Here is a 14,636-nt window from a genome sequence, read left to right as displayed (position 1 = left end):
AACACTTCAAACAGTTAAACGGTGTAAACACCACACAAAAAATATCCCACACCAAGGTAGAAAAATAAAGTAAACTTTAATAAATAAAACAAGACCAAAACGAAAAGAAATTCAATCAGTAGGACCGGAGTCATGAATTTTTGAAATATATTTAGTGAAAATAGCACAATAAAATACAAAGCGCTGACTCTGATATCTGATAGTGCTTGACCGAGTCAAAGTCACGCTTTCTGGCCGACCGCGATGGAGCGCAGGTCGAATTCAGTCACCAAGTGTACCTTCTCAAGTCTGTGCCAAGAGTCCTGTTCACGTTGAAGAGGGCCGCAAGGAGAGCGTGGCAGTAGGCGGTCACCATAGAGAGAAGAGTCGCCCGGTGTCGTGAGTGTTGGGGAGCTTTGTGCTGGCGGGCCCCACAAGCAGTCAATGCTCGAACAGTCGGGATGACGGAGCTTTCGCTGGACTGCGGTATGGCCAACAAGGTCTCAGTGAGAACAGGCCCAGTCGCGAAAAGCCCAAACAATAGATTTCAGCTCACTGAACCACACTAGGACCTGAGAGGAACCACTTGGGGGTCAGGAACTCCCTGTAGAAGGTGCAAAGGCTGGATCAGGATGTTGGGGAGCCTTGCATGTCCCAGAGGCTCAGATCACCAGCCCATGGAATCACTTTGGTGTCCTGGGTTTAAGGATGAATTTGCATGACCAGTTCTTTGTTCACATAGACCAGAGGGCAGCAATCCCTTCAGTAGTACAGCGGTCCTTCTTGGCAGAGCAGCCAAATGTCCAAAAGTGTAATTAAAAGCTGGTGTCTGAGACCCAGCATTTATACACATTTGTGCCTTTGAAATGGGGAGAAGCTTCTAGAGGCCTGCCTTTAAAGTGCACAAGCGCATTACCTTCCTGGCCCTGGATACAGACTAACTACAAGGTGTATGCAGTCCTTCGTGTGGAAACAGGAAATGGCATATTCAAGTCTTAGTGGGGCACGGCCCAGCTCCTCCCTCCCTTCCTTCCTTCCTTCAAGGGACCCATCCAGTCACACCGTAGCTCCCCATTGTATGTGGCTTTCTAGAAGGATTAGACAGAGCCCAACTATCACCCACACCAAGTAATGAGACCCAGAAACCGGCTGCAGGTACCAGATGGCTAAGGCAAAAGAAATGGCAACTTACGAAAAGTGGCATTCTCAGAATTGTAATTTAAAATCGGACTTCACAGTAAGTTAGGATTTTAAATTAGGATTCCAGACACCAAAAGTGAACTGGTTACCTTTTCCAATTTGGAAATTACACAAATAAAAGTTAATTCCAATCTTATCCTATGGGAGTAGGCCTTGCAGTAGTGAACAACTAATTTACGATTTTTACACAACAGGACATGTAAAACTTAAAAGCACATGTCCACCTTTTTAAATACATTGTACCCTGCCCTCAAGGCTGTCCAGGGCCTACCCTCGGGTGACTTATATCTAATTAAAAGCAAAGTTTGGACCTGGGAAAAGTCTGCAATGGCAGGCACGCAATATGTTTAAAGGGTTAATTAAGTGGGTGGTACAATCAGTGCTGCAGGCCCACTAGAAGCATTTCATTTACAGGCTTGGGCACAGGGAGTGCCACCCTACTCTGGACTTACAAGTACATTAAATATGGCAATTGGGTGCAAGCCAATTCTACCATGTTTTAAAGAGAGAGTACAAGCACTTTTAGCACTGGTCAGCAGTGGCAAAGGGCACAGAGTCCTAAGGCCAAAAAAAAACAAATTCAGCAAACAGGATGGGAGAAGGCAAACATTTGAGCGATAACCCTGCAGGAAGGGCCACGTCCAACAGATGCATTATCTTCAGATGCTTTAATGAAGGGGTCTTGGGGCAACCACTGGAACTGAGGAAGCGAACAGGTCCACTAACGCGATAGACTCAATTGCCGCCTGACAACTACTGATTCTCCGGATACATTCTTCTGGGGGGAGAAATACAATATACAAGCATACAGATGCACCTCTATATTTTGCAACAATACCATATCAAGTTATCAAATCACAGATTATAAGATAGCTTAGAGAAAGAGAAGTAATCCTCGAAACATGTGTTGGCTGTATTTTGTACAAACTGTTTCTACCGATGATATACGGCAAAGAAATAAAGTAAAACTCTGTGAGAAAATCTCATGGACTGGATTTGAATCTGTGCATCGTTACAATTAATTATATCAAAAGACATCCTACTAGACTTAAAGGCCCACCAGCCTTTCCAACCGATAAAGAGAAATCAGTTACTGAGCCAGCGTCAACCTTAAATTCCTCAACAACCTCTTAGCTTTGATTCTGGTAACTACAGCATCCCCTTCTCTGAATCCACCAGAGTCCCTGCCTCAATTTTCTATGGGACGTACCTGCGAATGGCCAGGTGTAGTGTTGACTTATTCCAAGGCTAGGCGCTGGTACTTCTGATACTTTTACTACTATTTTGTCACCTTTTGGGCTGTAGGAACTTTAGAAGTGTCGTTTGTGAACACCAATAGGCTTACTGTTTTGTCGGTGTGTGTTTGTAGTAACTTGTTCCTTCCTGAGTTCCTTCTTACTTTTCCCAAAATGTCTCCCATTTTGTAGTATTTATTCTTCATTTTCTAGACACTCTCACTTGTCTCTCCCACACTTCTACTAAAACATAGGCTTACGAGTGCCCACATCTCCGTACAGAAAAGATAGGGGAAGTGGAGGCCTCTGCGCACAGGTTAGTAAATGGTATTTAGTATGTGAGAAGTATTGCTTCATACAGTACAAAATGCAGTTTGTGAACAGGCCCCAGCTTAGTTTTATTAAAGCTGAAACAGAGTGCCTATGTACTAGCCATTATAAAGGCCAGCAAGTACAGTGCAACACTGCATTGTACCACATGAGCTCCCACACAAACATAAGTACATCTAATCAACACATTGGCTTTCAATGTACAGCATTTTTGTGACTGTCAATCTCATTTCGACTCAATCCAGTGCCCTATCCATCTCTCACCTAATGCTAATGGCTTTTAGGGTGAATCTTCTCACCTCCAACTGAGTGCTTGCTTTGAACAGGCTCTCACCCAAGTTTTGCTGCCTGTCCCCCCCCCCCCCCCGACCTCCCACCACATGCAGCTTCTTAGAAGTGACACCTAGCCCATGTGTACATTCTTTTTATAGAAGCTAAAGCTAGACTATACAGAAGGCTTGCTGCATTCAATACCATTCTCTTTTGTTCCGGTCAACAGGTAGGCGGGCAAAGGCACCTTCATTACAATCCTTCCTTAGAAATAACTGAAAACCAGACTGTATTGAACGCAAGAGCCTTCAATAGTCTGCCTTTCCTTTTTAAGCCTGATTTAATGTGCTCAAGAACATTAAACTCAGACCCGACTCGACTTCCTAGTACTTGTGCAATAAGTCTTCATTCACTGTACCTGCCTCATTTGGCAGAGTCACATTTGTCACACTATTCCCTCAAAATGCTATTTATGACTTTTTACCGGTCCACATGATGACACAGGCCCACAGAAAACAAATCAATATTAGCAGTACCCATCTTATTAGGCCCAGCATAAACTATGCACTGGAAGGTGAATAGGGGGGCTTGGGGAGGGAGAAACCGGTTTTACAACGTCAGGCAGCTACACCTGAAAGAATGCCTTAGCGCCCTTTCTTAGAAGGTCATATTATTATGTGGGGGGGATGCACACCTAGGGAAGAGGGGTGGCGAAGCGGCCAGGGCGGGGGACTCCGGAACCACGGTGCTCACGGTTCGATCCCCGGCACCAGTTCAGCCCAGCACCATGTAACTCTGAGCAATAGCTTGCTTAATCTTCCTGATGGCCCTCAGCGCCTTGACACCCTCAGGTAATTGTTCGCGCTTTACAAATACTGGATATTTACATGGTGCAGTTTTCAGGACCCGGTTTGAGTCCAATGTGCATAGCCATTAACAAGTAACTAGCTCTCCAGTGTCTTCACCTGTGATGTCTAGATGAAATACAATGAGATTTAGCCGGATGGGCCACGAGGAAAACAAGGTCACACTTCCTCTTCGTTAACCCATCGTTGGTGGTGGCATCCTCTTTTGTCAGAACTGTGCATTCATCCCTGAAAATAACCAACATGCAGACCTAGAACAAGGTAAACAGCAAATCCTCAGAACTTTTTCCTTCTAAGGCATGCCTTAGGACTTGAAAGAGGAAAAGAAACAGAATGGCACACATCAGAAACTATGTTGTGGTACAAAACAGCCCCTATTCCACATCACCCTGCTAATAATAAAACATACCACTTGAAAATCAAAAACAAATTAGACCCTTTATTTTTAGCACAGCATGATCAAGTAATTTCCAGGTTACAGGGTCTTGTCAGTGTGGGGCTGTGCCTCCTATCAAGCCATCCCCATCTTAGCAGCCAGATACCTCCGTGCTTTCCCAGTGGGGGCGGATCAGCTGCTTGGACTGAGATTTTTGGAATGTTTGTGGACAGCTTCGACAAATGCCCCCACGTGCTCTGGGTCCATGTCAGGGTACAGCCCGTGACCAAGGTTTGCAATGTAGCGCTGTGTGCCGAAGCCCTCGATCATCTGCTTCACAATCTCTCCAATCTTCTCCTGCAATGGAAATATTACAAAAAGTGAGAGGCACGGCTAAAAGAAACACACAACGAACCGCTCATGGAAGTAGAGACACTTCAGTGCTACTCCAGCTGACAAAAGGATGTTTTGGGTCCAGAGAGTCTATCACGAAGTGTTATGATGAATGAGCCCTCTATATAGTGAGGTATTCACCAATTGCTTGGCCTCTTGGGTGATATTGGCAGGTGTCGCTTGCGGCAGTCTTCTGCATAGAGATTATGCTCCACATTTACTAAAACACTGCACTGGGTTTGCGTCACAAACAGGACTTAAACCGGACATAGAGAGCTGGGGTGGGATTTTACTATCCAACACACAAGGGATGCATCTAGTATGATTGATAGGTGAAATGAAGGATAGGGAGGCAGGCTGCAGGAGGACTTGGGAGCAACGGTTCTAGACCTTGGCCCTGCCAAGCCCAAGGAAGACGCACTTAACCTGTCCACCCTTCACCTGAATTGGATGCCATTGAAAAGGGGCTTGTAGGAGCCTGTGGGAAACAGGAATAATGGCCACTCAAAGGAAGAGGTAAGGGTGGGGAAGGTCTTACGGTCATCTAACCCAGAAGTGGGTGTCTAGTCCCAGATTTAATAAAATGTTGCAGTGGGGTTGCATGACTTTTTTTTTGCACAGTCCCAAACAAAAAACGATTTTGAGATTTACAGTCAGGCAAATCCTGATTTGGCTTTGCATCTGTTAAGCCTTACATCTTTATTCCTCCTCGCTTTTTCCTCTTTAGATGAAGTACAGCAAAATAGCCTCAGAGGATAGTTTTTGTGAAGGAAGGTATGCTGACCACAATGCAGGCACCCTAGCGATATGACACAAGGGGCCCGAGTTGGCGCTAGGCAGCCACAAGTGTGCAAGAACTAGGAGAGAGCACAAATACATCATAACTTTGTAAATCCGACAACCCGTTGCAAGGCCAAATCCCGTCTTAAGATGTTGGATTTGGCCTTGCAACGAGTTGTCGGATACCTTGACAAGCGCTGGGATGCCCAAGGGTAACCATGCGCTATATAAGACTCATAATAAATAAATAAATAAATATGGTACAGTTCTGCTCTATCAAAATCTTGCAACGCAACAACTTCACTTGCTGTGCTGTGGTTTCAGGATCAGGGTTTCATCTGCTGCGCTGATACTCTTGTCTTTTCTGATAGGGCCTGCTGCGGTCCACCCAGTGCCCCCACCAGGCCCTCCAGATAGCAGCCAGCCAACAGTCTGCAGTCCCCGGGGTCTCTGGCTTCAACTTCAGGTGCTGGAGAGCGCGTCCAGGGAGAATCGAAAGATGTCAGCAGGATCAAAAAGCTGAGCGACTTACTCGGTCGCCATCTTGGCCACGCCTATTACTACTTTACAACTAACACCCTCTGTCTACTTCACCTCATGCGTCTTGCTCTGTTAGTTTATTTGTGTTACCACATCAAACCCAGACCAACTGGCTTTGCCAATGCTTGTTTAAAAAGCAGTCGTAAGCTCAGTCCCCTTCTTTTCACACTGTCATCAGGCTCGGACAGTGGTATTGTGACTCACATCTCAACTGTAACAATATATTTCTGTACAACAGCTATATCATTTTCTTATGGATGAGCAGTGGAACAACTAGATTCTAAAAAGAACATTACACACAGTTTTGTTATAGTATTGTTAAAAACTTCCATGTTAAAATTCATTGATCTCACCTTAGGTGCATAGAGTGCACATGGATCCATGTTGCCTTGTAGCGTCACGCGATTCCCAGTGCGCTCCCTGAAATACAAACGTAAGTTCTTGGGTGTGGTAGAAGGGGCAGAAAACTGTCTTCCTATGGTCTATGGCCTTGTCTGACAAAGACGGTGAGACCCTAGTTTGCAAGCAGACCACTGGAAAAATAGCTATTTACAGGTACAAAGTGTGAATATTCTCACTGCTGTTACTTTCAGAACAGAGAAAAACTAAAAATGTGATGGGTGGAATACTTGAATCCATTTTAGCCACTGGTAGGGTAATTATACTGTGCCACAGTCCAGTCATTCCTTTTTTTGTGCCCACAACGCTACCTCAGACGAGACGCTCTCATATGCCAATCAGCCTTCCGCCTGCGCCAATAACAGTCCGGCTCAAAATGCCAAGCCATGTACCCTCTGAACTGGAGCTCCGTCAACCCCAGATCAGTTTTAACCTATTTTGGCCTCACTAGAGTTTCAGAGACCCACTCAATCCCAACCCAGTAACCAAATGCTCCCTAGAACCCATTTCTATCCTAGGCCATCCATTAAGTGAGAGGTGTGGTGCAGTGACCAGACTCCGGACCGCAGGGCTCTTGGTTGGATCCCTGGTGCCGGCCGCAGCTCAGCACCATGTGACTCTGGGGAATAACTCCCTTAATCTCCACAATGGCCCACAGCACCTTGCGACCCTTAGGGGTGAGTAGTTTGCGCTTTACAAATACCAGATGATTATTATTCCTGGCTACGAGGCAGTGCGGATGAAGCAGAATCAACATCTGAAGACTTAGACCCCCAAAGAGCTCACAGAAGGCCACTACAACAGATCACTGTCTCTCCGGGAGTGGCAACACAGAGGTCAGCTGGCTCGGGTTATCAAAGGCCCCGGCTCCCACCCACCCAATGGCCTCTCCCACTGAGAGAGCTCTTCTCCAGGATCTGCAGCAGCTCTGGAAATGTCCGGTGTCCGTCTTCTCCATCAGTACATTTGAATCTCTAATTCAGTCTCCCTTGTACTGACTTCCCTCAGCGTCTCACCTGGTTTTACTCTAATCGCCCACTATCACCAAACAAAATACGACATTCCCATCCAACCCTTCTGGAACAGAGTGCGAACCCGCCTCATTCTGCTTCTGGCAGGTACTCCAGGCTGGCGTCACTAAATTCTCTGGTGCACTTACCAGGACAGACCTAGTAATGCAGCTCTCTGCACAATCAGAGTGCCTGTCTTGGAGCAGCAGAAGCAAAGGAACACAATGTATCTGTCCCTTGACAACTTCCTTAGAGACGGGCAGGGTTGATCTTACTCTTTCATACCTTGCACCTAAATCAAATCGATAGGAGCAAGAGTCCTGTTAGAGCATGCGTAATCACACTACCCATTCCTTTTTAAGTAACACATACTGATTAAGGTTTAGTTCTTCTCAAAGAAACCCATTTTATCAACCTTATAATAATGAAACACTGGCATGAGGATTCACACATAGGACCCCCTGTGGTCTGCTTCCTGAACCCACTCTCAATCCCAGCACGAAGCACTGAGCTGAACACAGACCAGCGACAACAACTCGCTGCCAACCTCCACGACTAACAGATGCACAAAAATACGCTGACAGCTTGAAGCCGGCTGTGCTGTCCAGAAATATTACAATCACAGAGTCTTTCCTGTAACTTTAATCAGGGAACCAGCATGCAGCAGTGTGGGCAGAGACGAGAGCCCGGCAGGAAGGGCAACGCATGTGCTCACGATGCCATAAGGCTTCATTCGCCTGCCTAAATATATACCTATTGCAACAGCTTGGCTGGTTACAGTATTTGCATTTTATATTCTTGATATACTGAAAGAAAGGAAGCTGACAGACACCAACATTTTATGCTACTTTGTACCAGATCTTTGTAATCAAGGAAGCAGTTCCTCCACCTCTGTTCTGGAAGCACGATATAAGATCTTGCAGAGAGGTTATGGGTTTTTGCTTAAACAGCGACTTGGAAAGTATGGGGCAGATTTACTAAGCCTTTGTGTCGCCCTTGCATCATGCAAGGCGATGCAAGGTGACGCAAATGCTTATTCTGACTTTACAACGCCCTGCACGGCCCGATTTGCTTGGCTTTGTAAAGAAAATGTGACAGCGCAGCTGCTTGTGCTGCATTACCCATACGGCTCGGAGGTGTTCCATGGGAGGTGCATGGGCGAATATGCAGATAAAAAACACATTTTAAAATTAAATCTCTAAGTAAATGTGAAGTGATTTGTAATTGGAGACTAAACATTAATTTGGTATTTTTAGTTTCATTTACGGGAGAAGTGCATTGTTGACCCTTGTCCTCAATTGAAGCACTAGTACGCAGCGAAAAAAGAAAACATGGATTGGGAGCAAAAGAGACAATTGATATGGTTAAATCTAGCATTCACTTTGTCTTTTAGAAATAAAGCAACATTTGGAAAAGCTATACATTTCAAATAAAAATGTTGGTTTTTGTATTTTTTGGTTCATGAATTAAATAAAATATTTATGTCTTTGTTTCTATATTATTGTTATGTTGTTCAAATAATAGAAATTGCTTAGACCAGGGTTCCCGGCTTCCCTTCGTTTCAGTGGGGGTTACACAAGTCAAAAAATTACCACTGCTACCCAAGACTGTCAACAGTTAGCAAGTTTTTAGTAGAGAATAGCATCTGTGCATGAAGTGCTTGCACGTGTTAGCACGTTAAAGCTACACCAGTTTGTACCAGGCAAGGTCCTCACAACCACTGTTCAGCAATTTGTAACATTACATCTAATGTTTCTTCATACATAAGGTGAAGCCGCCACATCTCTGATATAAGGATGACTGTGGTGGTGGTGGTGGGGGGAAGAGAAGAGAAAGAGAGAGAGAAAGAGAGAGAGAGAAGTAAAGGTCACACACTTAGGAAATGCAGCCACAGCTTGGGTGCTACCTAGGCCGTACTACCCAAGAAAGCATATGAACACACCACAAGCCCAGCCTCACCCAAAAATGAGAGGGCTTATCAGTGCCTAATTTGCAAGAGAATAAGAAAGTTTTTTCTGTCTTTCTCTTCCCAGTTCCTACCAATTTGTGTGTTTTTCCCGCTCTCTCACTCTGGGTCCAAGTCTGATGAGGAAGGATAAGTGCCTGTCCCCGAAAAAGGAGTTGTTGTGGTCCACACCTGCAACCCCAGCTCAAATTAAGCACTGGACCATATCCTGAAAACAAAGAGGTGGTAGAGATGTAGCAGGTCCCAAGCCGTAGTGCAACGGCAAACCACAAAACACTCAGCGCAAGGCTACAGACAAGAGTGTGTTTGAGGGTGGCACTTGTACGATATTTGTACAGTGCACTAGCATGAAAAAGTCTGTACTGAAAGTTGTATGTGACGAAAGCTTGTTTTGCTACGGCCTCCACAGGTTCTATCTTTGTAAAGGCGTGCTGGACAATTGCTGACTGTGCTGTAAGAGTGGCTTCGGCTAGGGCCAACTATGAGTCAAGAGTTGGCACATTTCTTGTGCTTAAATAGAAGCCTGGACTGCCGCTGACTGCCACTGCTGCAAGAGAAGCACAGACTGCCGCTGACTGCCACTGCTGCAAGAGAAGCACAGACTGCCGCTGACTGCCACTGCTGCAAGACTACTGCTGCAAGAGAAGCACAGACTGCCGCTGCTGCAAGAGAAGCACAGACTGCCGCAAGAGAAGCACAGACTGCCGCTGCTGCAAGAGAAGCACAGACTGCCGCTGCTGCAAGAGAAGCACAGACTGCCACTGCTGCAAAAGAAGCACAGACTGCCGCTGACTGCCACTGCTGCAAGAGAAGCACAGACTGCCGCTGACTGCCGCCGCTGCAAGACTACTGCTGCAAGAGAAGCACAGACTGCCGCTGACTGCCGCTGCTGCAAGACTACTGCTGCAAGAGAAGCGCTGACTGCCGCTGCTGCAAGACTACTGCTGCAAGAGAAGCACAGACTGCCGCTGCTGCAAGACTACTGCTGCAAGAGAAGCACAAACTGCCGCTGCTGCAAGACTACTGCTGCAAGAGAAGCACAAACTGCCGCTGCTGCAAGACTACTGCTGCAAGAGAAGCACAGACTGCCGCTGACTGCCACTGCTGCAAGACTACTGCTGCAAGAGAAGCACAGACTGCCGCTGACTGCTACTGCTGCAGGAGAGGCGCAGGGACCGGGCCCGACTCTGCTGCAGGAGAGGCGCAGGGACCGGGCCCGACTCTGCTGCAGGAGAGGCGCAGGGACCGGGCCCGACTCTGCTGCAGGAGAGGCGCAGGGACCGGGCCCGACTCTGCTGCAGGAGAGGCGCAGGGACCGGGCCCGACTCTGCTGCAGGAGAGGCACAGGGACCGGGCCCGACTCTGCTGCAGGAGAGGCGCAGGGACCGGGCCCGACTCTGCTGCAGGAGAGGCGCAGGGACCGGGCCCGACTCTGCTGCAGGAGAGGCGCAGGGACCGGGCCCGACTCTGCTGCAGGAGAGGCGCAGGGACCGGGCCCGACTCTGCTGCAGGAGAGGCGCAGGGACCGGGCCCGACTCTGCTGCAGGAGAGGCGCAGGGACCGGGCCCGACTCTGCTGCAGGAGAGGCGCAGGGACCGGGCCCGACTCTGCTGCAGGAGAGGCGCAGGGACCGGGCCCGACTCTGCTGCAGGAGAGGCGCAGGGACCGGGCCCGACTCTGCTGCAGGAGAGGCGCAGGGACCGGGCCCGACTCTGCTGCAGGAGAGGCGCAGGGACCGGGCCCGACTCTGCTGCAGGAGAGGCGCAGGGACCGGGCCCGACTCTGCTGCAGGAGAGGCGCAGGGACCGCCATTGACTGTGCTGTAACAGGAGCATGGACCGCCGCTGACTCTGCTGTACGGGGAGCATGGACTGTCGCTGACACTGCTGTAAGAGAAGCATGGACTGCTGCTGACTGTGAAGAGGAGAGGTGGATAATGTGTGCATTTGGGTGTGTTCATTATTTTACCAGTCTATGTTTTTGAGCCTATATTTGACGCCTTCCAGTTTGCAGCCTATCTCACCTCTCTTGCATTGCTCTGTAGCTACTCACCTGTGCATCACATTGCAATCTCCAACTGCCTCGATGTGCAATCTGGCTTTCACCCTCATTAATGGATGGTGCAATAGTGGGTGTCAATGGTGCAGTGTCTTTACTTATGAACTTTCAAATTATTTCCAGGCAGCCAGCCACAAGATGCCTTCTTACAGGAGGTTGGTCAGGTTCACCTTAAATGCTTTCACCCCTTTTTAACGGTAGGCCGCAGGTACCTTTCGCTTCTTTTACAGCAGACGTTGGTCAAAGCAGATGTGGCGAGTCCCAGGACTCTGCTCTTCCACCCTTTTGAACACCTATTTTACACTGTTGACTTCTCCTTTTGTATAGATGAGGAACCCTACAATCAAATGAATTATGTGAGGATCTAAAAGTCATGGTTGCAGGGTCCCCAAATTTAAAGGGTCAAAACGTTGGCCATAATTGGATCCAGACTAACAGATCACCAGACTTTATATCTGAGGGGGAAGCATCAGGTGAGGAAAAGTGCTGATACACACTAATATTTCAGTTGCCACGACCGCTGTTGGATCATGACTGAAGGTCGCTCACATGGGGCCATAATGCAACTTATGGCTCAAGCCCATCTTCTAGTCCAGATATTGGTACTTCACCATCCACAAAGACTCCGTTGCATCTGCCACCTAGATGCTCGTTGGTAATAACAAAAGGAGAGCTCGGGGGAGGGGAGGGGATGGTGGGGGTTGGACCTTCTCTGCCATGGTCTCTCCCTCCCACTTGACCCAAACGTGCTGTAATTTAGAGAAAAATTTAAGGATGTTCTATTCTCTATCTCATAACACTTTAAAAAAAAATTTGTTTGCAAGATTTTGCCACAGTAGGAAACTGTATGGTGGCACAGGGCTGAATAAAAGCTATACCGAGTGACTAGAGCGGAAGTCAGGATTAAAATTCCTAGTCTACAGCAATCCCACCTCGTCGCCTAAAGATCTCCTTACCTAGCCTCCTTCGGACAGATAGTCCAGTCCAGTCCCACCACTTCATAGCCTGACTGCGAGAGATCTTCCAGGGCGTAGTGTGCATCCTTGGCAAAGACAATCTGTAACGAAAAAAAAAATGTGAGTACCCCCAAGGATACCCCTGACACATAGTACACTTTTAGAGCTATAATATTATTCAGGTCTATCTAGAAGATTTTAAATAAGGAGTGACCTGGGCTCAAGTCCGGTTGACAGCTTACTCGTGTCAGAAAATTCATTACCATTCAGTGGCCAATCATATAAAATGTGAGGACAGGGGGGGCTTGAACTAACCAATGCCACCCCCCCCCCCTAAAGTACAGTGGTGAGTACTAAGAACCCTGCAACAGGACAGAGAACAGCACCTTCCACAAGGACCAAGAAGTGACTGTGGTGCTCAAGATCTGCCACTGAAAACCAGTCATACAAGCGAGGGAGGAGGTGCGAGAATGGGGCCTTTTCATCAGTTCACAGAGAAGCCAATGGGCAACGTCCTCCGGGTGTTGGCACACATCACTAGCGCTGCAAGGCCTTATGTGCTGTTGCACAGATTACCGTCAGCCAAGACTTAGTTTATCCATTCGTGTCTTCGAGGTAGCACAGTGGAGATGGGAGAGAGGTTTGTATCGTGGGTCCGGGATGTGGGTGATCAGAGCTGTACTTTAGAAAACTAGTAGGAATGTATACACTGGAAGGAAATGTAGAGCATCGGAAATAATGTCCAAAGGTCACCACAGCTTCTAGCACCTCTGTTACAGTACAAACTGATGTAAACCTGTTGTAGGTGGACCTATCAATCTTTCACAAAAGGACATCTAGCCAAAGTGCAGATATCAATAAAGACAATGTATCAAGTTCATGATGCTCTAAACTTAACTGTAAAGGGTGAATTGGGGACTTCAAAACAACTCGGGTAGCAAGGCCTGGTTAGTCATTATGATGTTCTTAAACAATAAAAGTCAACCAAAACCTGAAATGTCCCCAAAAGGGAAGGGTCCCCAGTAAAGACAGCCTTCTGGGGCTACTGTTGGCAGAGTGCTGCTACTCCTGGTGCCAAGCTGAAGCTGATGGAAGGATGGGGCAGGGGGGCTGAAACGGAACTGGTGGCTGAATTTCTTTGATATAAAACAGCAGTGATTTGCACCATTGTACATATCTCCTAAAAAGTCAGCCTGCTGAAGGTGGGTCTTTCAGAACATGTCCTGCACAGCTGAAACATGTTAACTTCTATTTAGTAGGTAGAGCCTGCACTGAAGGCACATTACACAATGTGGTTTTAAGGGTTTATGCTTTCGCTCATACCTACGCTTGAAGGCAGTTTCGTCACTCTCCTACCTTTTACTAACACAATCGCCAGACAGCTGGGCAAAAATTATGATTTCTTGTAACAAAGAGCTGGTAACATAACTTCCCTCCTTGTATGGTGTTTTGATGAAACTTGGGACAATCAAATCATTTGGTCTTCTCCCCATGAATGAAAAAAGTGCTCATCAGAGGATTTCATCAGGATAAGTAAAGTTTACATAACACAGATCCGGCTTTTGGCCCTAGGTGCTAAAATATTAAAGCAGACATTATGTAGAAAATAAAACTAAAACGTTGGAAAAAGGCCAATCATGGTATGGTTCATAAAAGACAGTGGCGTCACTAGGGTTGGTGTCACCCAGTGCGGTGACTCGTGGTGGGGAAACAACCTTTACAACGCAACTTTTACAACGCAACATCCATTACAACGCATGCCATTGCAACGCAACCATTACAACGCATGACACTACAACGCATACCACTACAACGCATGTCATTACAACGCATACCATTACAACGCATAGTACCCTTACACTATCCAACACTTACCCTACTGTTGCACCCCCTGGAGTTAGAATAGTAATTTTTACCCCTACACTATCCAACACATACCCTACTATTGCACCCCCTGGAGTTAGAATAGTAATGTTTACCCCTACAATATCCAACACTTACCCTACTGTTGCACCCCCTGGAGTTAGAATAGTAATTTCTACCCCTACACTATCCAACACTTACCCTACTGTTGCACCCACCTGTAGTTAGAATAGTAATTTTTACCCCTACACTATCCAATACTTACCTTACATGCAATGTAATGTTATGCGTTGTAAAGGTATGTGTTGTAAAGGTAGTATGCGTTGTAATGGAATGCGTTGTAAAGTAGTTTAAAAAAAATTGTTGTAATGGCATGCGTTTTAATGGAATGCGTTGTAATGGATGTTGCGTTGTA

The 14,636-nt window shown here is 46.9% G+C and overlaps 1 protein-coding gene across 1 annotated transcript in view; it reads right to left on the bottom strand.

Annotated features, from left to right (window-relative positions):
• Positions 1 to 4,292: 4,292 nt before the first annotated feature.
• Positions 4,293 to 14,636, bottom strand: part of UROD (uroporphyrinogen decarboxylase) — a 121,899-nt gene continuing 111,555 nt past the window's right edge. The window contains exons 8-10 of the mRNA XM_086952300.1: positions 12,359 to 12,459; positions 6,323 to 6,389; positions 4,293 to 4,613 (exon numbers count right to left, since the gene is read on the bottom strand). Coding sequence (XP_086808426.1) covers positions 4,449 to 4,613; positions 6,323 to 6,389; positions 12,359 to 12,459 — 333 coding nt within the window. The 3' untranslated portion in view covers positions 4,293 to 4,448. The remainder of the gene's footprint in view (positions 4,614 to 6,322; positions 6,390 to 12,358; positions 12,460 to 14,636) is intronic.

This window comes from Lissotriton vulgaris, chromosome 1_1 (assembly GCF_964263255.1).
Source record: "Lissotriton vulgaris chromosome 1_1, aLisVul1.2, whole genome shotgun sequence".
Lineage (NCBI taxonomy): Eukaryota > Metazoa > Chordata > Amphibia > Caudata > Salamandridae > Lissotriton > Lissotriton vulgaris.
The sequence above is the reverse complement of the archived record's forward strand: the minus strand, read 5'-3'. Positions and strand labels throughout refer to the sequence as shown.